Here is a 9,088-nt window from a genome sequence, read left to right as displayed (position 1 = left end):
AAAAAAAAAAAAAAAAAAAAAAAAAAAGTTAATCCAAAGTCATCTCTACAGAGGAAATCATGGAAAAGTATGTAAGCAATCACTAAAAAATGGTTACTCTGGCAAACAAGATTTCTGATGAAATGACCCTTCCTTTTTGCTTATCAGTGTATTAATTTTAATACACAGAATGAATTGCATACTAAAAATAACTTGTGGAAATTTTTAAAAGAACACATCTCAGAAAAAAACTGGAAGTGAAAAATCTAAAATGAGCTAAAAGTTTTGAACTATACTTGTAGAGTGGGTCTATAGCTTTAAGTGTATTGCATGTGAGCAGTAACAACTGTGGCATTTAGTAGCGCCACACAATGATTAGGGTTAAATGATAAGCTTTAAAAAAAATCATCCAAAAAAAGGGGGGGCGGGGATTTAGCTCAGCGGTTCAGCGGTTCTGGGGCCTGCCTTGCAAGCACAAGGACCTGAGTTCAATCCCCGGTACCAAACAAACAAAAAAATGCATCCACATCCCTGTTGAAGTAAGCAACATAGGCACAAAGAAATGCTAAACAACTAAGACCAAAGCAGCCAATCTACTTCCAAATTATGTTGCATTCACCATGTGCACAATCCCAGAGACAGAGCCCCACACTTATCCTCCTCGCCTCCGCACCAGAAGGCAGAGGACTCCGGGAACACTTTGCACAGGGAACTGTCCCCTTACACCACCACCCCACCTTCTGCGTCACATGCATGAAAAACACCGGCAAGGAGCTCTCCCTCACTGGCCCCGTCGGCGCCATGTGGTACACCTCGGCCACTGCCAGCTCCTAGTTTCCATCCTAGCAAAAGAAAATGTGTACATCCAGGGGCTCTTCTGGGCTACAAAGAATCATTTCTAATGATATTTATATATATATTGGTACCAGGGATCAAACTCAGGACCTTGCACTTGTGAGGCAGGCGGTGGAACCGCTGAGTTAAATCCCCGGCCCAAGGAGATTAATTCTGTAAAAAGAAAAATTATTTTACCAAACAACATCCCACGCTACTGATTATATAACTTCAATGAACCCATTGAAAGGGCACTGGAGGGGTAGAGTTGTAGGTCAGTGGGACAGCAGTTGCCGAGTTTGCACAAGGTTCTGGGTTCAAGCCCCAACGCTACAGAAAGTCTTTTAAAATAAAAATAAAGTTGTCTTTAAATGCCTCCTCTTATTCATTTTCCCTTTTTCTTTTATGAAAGGGAGAGAAAAGAATAGAAAGGAAGAAAAGCGTTTTTCTCCCTGTCCTAGCTAAAGTGCTTTATGGAAAAGCAACTAGTAGAACATAAAGAAAAATACTGCTAAGAAAAAGAGGGGGATCTGGCATGGTGGAGCTACACCTATAATTCCAACTACAATAGGGTTAAGGAGGAGGCTGAGGCAGGAGAACGCAGGTCCAAGGCAAGCTTGGCAATTATCAAGACTCTGTCTCAAAATTTAATAAAATAAAAATCCTAGCCGTGGTGGTGTACCCCTGTATTCCCCACCCAACCAAAAGATACATGAAAATGTAGCTCAGAGTGAAGATTCTGTTTCAATCCCCAGTACCACAAAAAGAAAGATCAAAGAAACAGGAGGAAGAGAAGAGGGAGAGGAAGGCAGGCAGGAAGGAAAAACAAAAGTAGAGGAGGGCCGGGGATTTAGCACAGAGGTTCTTCCGCCCGCCTCACGAGCACAGGGACCCAAGTTCGACTCCCGGTACAGAAAGAAAAAGTAGCGGGAAAGAAGGACCTGGCTATGCAGATTAGGTGCCATTTTACATTTCGTTTTTTTACAGGCTATTATGGAAGGGACCCCATCAGAAATCTCCCAGAGCTCTAAATTTCTAATCAGCCTGCGAATGTACAACCTCCTTCCCAGCCACCTCCTTGGCTCCTAAAACAGAGCCCCATATTATAGCTCTTCCTTTTTTTTTTTTTTTGCAGTACCAGGGACCAAACTCAGGACCTTGCACCTGTGAGGCAGGCAGTGGCACCACTGAGCTACATCTCGGGCCCTATTAGTTTTTCTCTTAAGAAAAGAAACATCAGGACTGGGGATTTAGCTCAGTGGTTCGGTGGTCTGCCTTGCAAGTGCAAGGACCCGAGTTCAATCCCAAAAAAAAAAAAAAAAAAAAAAAAGAAACATCAAAAAGATTGTTTCAGCAAGACATCTAGGAACTGTTTGAATTTTAACTACCCTATATCTAAATATTCCCATCATAATATTCCAACCAGGCTTGAATAAAGTTTATTTTCACATCAGTAGAGAAATGTGCATGATTATGATTGCAAAGGCTCTCTAAAATTTGTAACTTAATTAATTTAATTAGACACACACAAAACACATTTCACATAGATCTTTTTCAAGGTGGGGTTGGGGAGAAATAAACATACTTAAAACAAAAGGGCACCTGGGAGGCTGAGGCAGGAAGATCCCTATGAGTTTGAGACCAGCTTGGGCTACATAATGAGTTACAGGTCAGTTTCAACTACATAGTGAGACAGACCCTATCTCAAAGTGGGGGGGGGCACATGGATGCTCCCATTACAACTTTAATAATATGGATTTTCTTTTTTGGTTCGGATGTTCTAAACATAGATGTGCTTATATTTTATTGGAAGAAAAAGCATTTAAAATGATGATTTACCATCTTCATTCAGGGATAACTTCCTCACCACTGAATCCTGAGGAGTAAACCGCGAGCAGCTTTGCCCAGAGGTGGGATCCAGGCTGTCCCTGTCGAGGAAGCTCCCCACTTCCCGGATCAAGGAGGTGCAACTCCGGGTCCTCTGCGACCTTGGCCTTGAGGGGCTCGTGGGACTGGCCGAGTACCTGGCCTTCTCGGGAGATGGGCGGTTGGAGGCAGAGGGGCTTCTCGGCAACATGACTTCCGGGCGTGAAAAGGAGCTGTCTGAGCTCTCAGAACGTAAGAAACGCGGGCCAGGCACAGGAGGGGGCGCAAGGCTGCCGGCCTGGTGTCTGATCGTGTGTGGACCCGGATCTGAAATCTCCTCTCTCCTTTGAATGGCTCGGATTTTTCGGCAGATGCTGTCCACCGGGTTATGCCGCTTCTCCGTCACGTTCCTTGCAGAAGCCATGGTTGACTTGACATTTACAGTATTGTCTGGATTCCTTCCAACGTCAATCTGGGAATAAATAGCCAATTGCTAAATTATTGTTAGCATGGTGCTGGTTTAAAAATGGGTCTCCCTGTGCTTTCACTCCAGCCCCCTCTAATGCAAAGTCAACCATAGCAGTAACTATCTACGCTAAACAATTTTCCATACGTTTAGCTTTGGCTCTCAAATATATATATTTCCTTCTACGTATAGGCATGACACCAAGACATACATGTTGGTACACACACACACACACACACACACACACACACATCCACTCCTCTTTAAAACAGCATTGAAGTCAACATTACTATCTCCATTATCAGACATGGTGAGAATAAAACACACAGCCTAAATCAACCCAGAAAGGTCGAGTATGGTGGTGCATGCCTGTAATCCTAGCACCCAGGAGGCTGAGACAGGAGGATCACCACTGAGTTCAAGGCCAGCCTGGGCTACATAGTAAGACTTTGCCCCCAAACAAACAAACAAACAAAAAAAACATAAAAAGCTACCCTAGAGAAGTGCCAGAACCCAGATTTGAACCCAGGCAGTCCAATTTCCAGGGCTGGGCTCTTAACCATATTGCATTTCAACGATAACGATACATCACACGTCAAGATGCTAACAGCCCGCATTTGAGTACCAGCTGCTGGCATTTTTCTGGGTCTCACCCACTGGTAACTTTCCCAATGTGCTCTGTATTCTGTATTTCACGTGTATTATGTGTAACCTTCGTACAAGCCCAGTCAAATGGGTGGCACTATCTTTCTACACATAAGGAAACAGACTCAAAGAGAGCAAGGAACTAAGATAGGAGCCAAAGTGTGTGTGACTTCCAGAATCCGGGCTTTCTGGGTGCCAGAGACTGAACCCAGGGTGGCATCACCCATGCTAAACTCACCCTCTAATACTGTGCTACTCCACAAGCCCTTCTGGCATAATTACCTATATGGGCTTTAAAAAAATTAAAAACTGTGATTCTGCTCTTAGAATAATTATAAAATTTGGAAATAGACCCCAAAATAGTACAAATAGTTGAAAAGTTACACAGTGTTTGAAAGTTATGCTTTTTAGCCGGGCCTGGTGTTACAGGCCTATCATCCCAGCACTTAGGAAGCTGAAGCAGGAGGATCTCCTCAAGTTTGAGGCCAGCCTGGGCTACATAGTGAGTTCAAGGCTGGACTGAACTATATAGAGAGACTCTGTCTCAAAGAAACAAACAAAAAGTTAGGATTTTTAAGACCTAAACAAAATTTGCATATGTAGATTTTTTTTTTTTTTTAATCCTGTAAACCAGGCCTGGTACACGTCCCTGTAATCCCAGCACTCTGGGAGGCAGGGGGTTACAAACTATGCCCAGCCTAGGTCACTTGGTGTCTTAGCAAGACCCTGTTTCCAAATAAAAATGTTAAAGGTGCTGAGGATGTAGCTCAATGCAAAGGCCCTAGGTTCATCCCCAGTACTCATTTCTAACATTTTAGAAGTGTAAAGAAACTGGGATGACTGGGAAGATGGTAATGCAAACCCTGTCACTCTGACCCCGTCTTACTTCAGTTACCCCCCAGTAGGGTAATGCCCGTCTCTGCACCTCCATGTTGTCGCCTCACAGTACCTCCCCTTTTCACGCATTCCAGGCTTATCTTTCAAAACCGAGCCTGAAACACATTCATCTACTAAAATCTGCAAACTAGCGTATGCTCACCCGACCTCCTTCCCATCTCTGCTAGGATTTATAACTGCATGGTATTTTCTTTCTTTCTTTTTTTTGCGGGGGGAATACTGGGGATCGAACTCAGGACCTTATGCTTGTGAAACAGCTGACAGAACCACTGAGCTAAATCCCCAGCCTTGCATGGTATTTTCATGAAATAATTAAATTGTGTCTTCCAGGGCCGGGGATTTAGCTCAGTGTCACCACCCCCTGCCTCGCAAGTGCAAGGTCCCGAGTTTGATCCCCCATACCAGGAAAAAAGTGTCCATTCTTAGATAACTTCAAATATATGTGCCCATTATTTCCTAAAAATATTTTTAATTCTTGTCATCAAAACATGCTTCTTTTTTAGATACTCAGTACATTACTGCTGGCACAATTGATTACCCATAATTATATATAGTACGTGTCATTACCAGGTTGGAAGACTGTGCTGATTGGCTCCCAACTACTTTAAGCCGCCGTCTCTCCCAGAGTCCCCTGCTCATCCCAGCAGGAGCTGCCATGCTAGGTGGACAGACGTGAAGTAGCGGCTGAGACAGAAGAGTGTGCGCCTGTGAACACACCACACTCCAAGTCCACAGCCCACCGAGCGTGGCTCAGACCCTGACTTCCCCACGCCACGCAGAGAGCTTCCTAAGAGACCAGCTGCATGGTGTGAGCGCTGTTGATGGGAGTTGGTAATTTCTCCCTTGCGCTAAGGTACAGGTTGGACACAAAGCCAAGGGGGACCCTAGATGAGGACCTCGGACCTGCAATCCCGGTCTACTGAACCTCTGAACACCGAGGAGGACGAAAGCCTCACTCTGCAGGAGTCGTACCTGATGCCGATTAACCTCCCCAGGCTGTAAGCCAAGCAGTTCTATTTGCTTTTCCAAGCCATCTTTCTCCCTCCGTCATGTTTTCTAAACGTCGAGGACTCACCTAAGTGAGCCCTGCTTGGCAGGTGATAACGCTGAAACTCACAGCACACTTAAGATTCCAGATCTTGACAAGCTGACAAAATTTCACAAGATAGACTTCTTTTGTTCATTTTAATATGGAGCAGAACATTTGTGGAAGTTCGGTAAATAAGACGGGATGATAAAGATTTCAAGACTTGTGCCACACTCTCTCTATATGGCTTTGAAATATGTCCCGCCTATTTTTTGGTACCAGCTGTAGAAAAGATTAGCTGTGATCTTCCATAACTACTTATTTATTTTAAGGGGAGGTACCAGGGATCAAACTCGGGTCCTTGTGCTTATGAGGCAGGCAGCAGAACCACTGAGCTAAATCCCCAGCCCCTTCCATAACATTTAAAAATACAGGTCTAACTTACTGTGCACAATAACTTCCTTTCCAAAAGCATTAACTAAGAGTTAAAAGACGAAAGTAATTTTTACAAGGAGAACTAGTTCCCTGGAGTCTTCTTTTGACAAGGAACTTCCCCTTTATCTGTTTTAGCTGATTGAATATTTGTCATATAAAGATGGTACACTCACAGAAATCCCAATCTTGCCATCTACTAATGGCAAGAACTTCTTCTAAGTGTGTGGGATCTCAGCTGTATTACAGACCAGGGGGGTGGGGCGGTCCTGGGAATTGAACCCAAAGCAAAGATATAATTTGTGTTTATCAATATACACATTCCTCAACTACTAACAATTGAATTTCACTGCAAAAAAAAAAAAAAATCCCAAGAGTCATACTGATGTACGAAAGCAAAATCCTTCAAGTTGCTGATTTCAGGACATTTGAAAAAGCTCTTCAGATAACCTTGAACATTGTTCTTCCAAGCTTTAGATCAGGCAGGCTTATTTCTAAAAGCTTCAATATTGGATTATGAAATCCAGGCAAATCTTCCATGACTCTGAAGTGAAATCCACTTAGCAGCTTAATTAAAACATGATCTTTAGTTGATGGTTGCCAAAAATGTGAATATGTGTGTAGATAATAAAGAAAAGACCCTTTTTGCCAAGATGGGTCTAAGGGTTGGTGCCACCAAACTTCACCAAAACCTAAGAAACGCCTGCCTTTATTGACCTGGTGAGAGAGCCCAGCTTGGGTTCCTACTTAACCCATCAGTTTTAGATTTGTCTGATTAAACTGTTTTCAGCCTCGTTGTGACTAGTTTTTTATGTGACAAAATAACACACCTTTTCCTGCCTTTTCTGGGAGAGAGGATAATAGCTGTTGATCAAAGTGACTTACAAAGCACAAGTCCCAGAGTTAGTAAATGCCCCAGCTAATGTGTTACCTGCAAACTGTACGCATGAACCAGCTCGGGGAGTGGGGACCCACTCTCCCCAGCACCCGCTTGACCTTGCTATGTTGCATTCGGGACTGGATCGCACCAATCTTCTTAGAAACATCTCTCCAACAATTCCTGCCTAGCAGAGGCACATGTGGTTCTCAACAATGCCTATATTCTTCTCTCTCACTTCTTATTTTGTGAAGTCTTCTCAGAAACCAGAAGACTCACAAGAAAACTCCAAGGATTGAGGTGCTCCTGAGTAGTTACAGCCTCCAAAACTCCATCACTGCCTTCCCCAATACTGTACTTCCAGAAGACCAAGTCTGGAAGCCACCAACAAGACCTTAAGTATCTGCCCAAAGCCCACTTGAAAACAATTCTTCCATTTGCCAATGCTTCCGGGAAACCCAGCTCTATCACGCAGCGAATCTAGTTCCCTATTTTTTTCAGCTGTTTGTTTTTTGTTTGCATCTCTCTTGTGGTGCCTGGGATTAAACTCAGGGCCTCTCCCATTGAATTACATCTGAAACCCCCCTTAAAACAACACTGAGCTGGAACCTTCCCTGCCCACAGATCGCTTAACACAGGGGGATGGTTTTGAGCTTGAGGCCAGTGGGGCTACACAGCGAGACATCCTCTCAAAAAACCAAAGGTAATAAGCTTGAGACACTGCTAGGTAAATGGATGCACCTTGGAACTGCGCTCTGAAGTGAAGCCATTTGGACAAACGTGTTTAAAATCCACACTGTTTCTCTGCTGTGAGAAACTGAAAGTGGAAATAAGAACCAAAATGCATAATGGACATTGGGAAGTGGGAAGAAAATGTTCACATGAGAAGGGGAACAAGAGAGAAGGGAGGGGAAAGGAAGGAAGGGGCAAAGGAAAAAAAAGGAAAGAAATGGAACAAAGTTTTGTAAATAAGCAGGGGAAGAGGGATTGAAGGGAAGGCAGGGGAATGGGGAAAAGAAGAATCAAGATGTATCATGTACAGGTACAAATTCCCTATGATGAATGCGATCGTGATGTGTATCTAAAATGTTCCAGTAAAAAAGAGAGGAAACCAAAGATGATAATACTAAAACAATTTTAAAACTGGGACTGAGTTTCTAAATTCCCCAGGCTGGGCTCAATAGGCAGTTCTCCTGCCTCAGCCTCCCAAGTACCTGGGACTCTAGGCAACCACCACCATGCCCAGCTTAGCAGTTTTCTTTTCTAAATTCAACTTATTGTATGAGGCGTCCAACGTGGGCTGACATTGGAAGTTGGTCTTTGCCCCAAGCATTTTGAGGTTGATGCTAGGGCGAGGGGGAAACGGGGCAGTTGATGTCCCACATGCCTTCCCCTACCCCATCCCCTTAGGGCTGTACTCTCTAGACACTAGTGACAAAAAGCCAGCAGGGACTGAAGTTTAACCATTTCCTGGGGGTAAACTCACCACCTCGCTTTTCCCTTGACCTCACCAAGAACGAGCTTCCGGAATCAGGAAGAGAGAGCAAGGCCTATCACGGGTGCTGGGAGGAACTAATTTATACGAGCAAGTGGTGTGGGGGCGCAGGACAAATGCTAGAAGCCACTGATCAGCTACATCTGCGTCAGGCACGGTAATGAGCAGCGGCGCCAGGAAGCCCGGAGGAGACTTGAAGATGGAGATCTTGGTCATGGCACCATATTGGAGCGCTGGCCACCCTAACTCAAAAGACCTCACTCCAAATGTCCTCGGTCCAGTCAGGATGACGCAGAAGTCATTTTTAAGTTAAATTACCTAAATTTCTATTGAGCCAAGTGCTGTGTAGGTTTCAAGGACTGTATCTAATCTTGGGGATGCAAAATAAAATATTTAAGTGTATAAATTAAGCGCCAAGAAGATCTGGCTAAGTCAGTTCAATGTGGGCCAAGAAGGGTTTATAAGGGTGGGACACAAATTAGTGTTTACATAACGTGTTCTGCCTAGATGGGAGCAAAGGAGAGACTACACTGTTTCAGTATCCTGGGCAAGCAGTCTTGAGACAGGTAC

General features: G+C 44.1%; 1 protein-coding gene across 1 annotated transcript in view; it reads right to left on the bottom strand.

Annotated features, from left to right (window-relative positions):
* The window catches only part of Irag2 (inositol 1,4,5-triphosphate receptor associated 2), a 115,976-nt gene extending 107,415 nt beyond the window's left edge, over nucleotides 1-8,561 (bottom strand). Inside the window, exons 1-2 of the mRNA XM_010615129.3 lie at nucleotides 8,510-8,561; nucleotides 2,638-3,151 (exon numbers count right to left, since the gene is read on the bottom strand). Of these exons, the coding sequence (XP_010613431.2) occupies nucleotides 2,638-3,103 (466 nt within the window). The 5' untranslated portion in view covers nucleotides 3,104-3,151; nucleotides 8,510-8,561. The remainder of the gene's footprint in view (nucleotides 1-2,637; nucleotides 3,152-8,509) is intronic.
* Nucleotides 8,562-9,088: the final 527 nt, after the last annotated feature.

Source organism: Fukomys damarensis, unplaced genomic scaffold (assembly GCF_012274545.1).
Source record: "Fukomys damarensis isolate Sample0158 unplaced genomic scaffold, DMR_v1.0_HiC HiC_scaffold_19, whole genome shotgun sequence".
Lineage (NCBI taxonomy): Eukaryota > Metazoa > Chordata > Mammalia > Rodentia > Bathyergidae > Fukomys > Fukomys damarensis.
The sequence above is the reverse complement of the archived record's forward strand: the minus strand, read 5'-3'. Positions and strand labels throughout refer to the sequence as shown.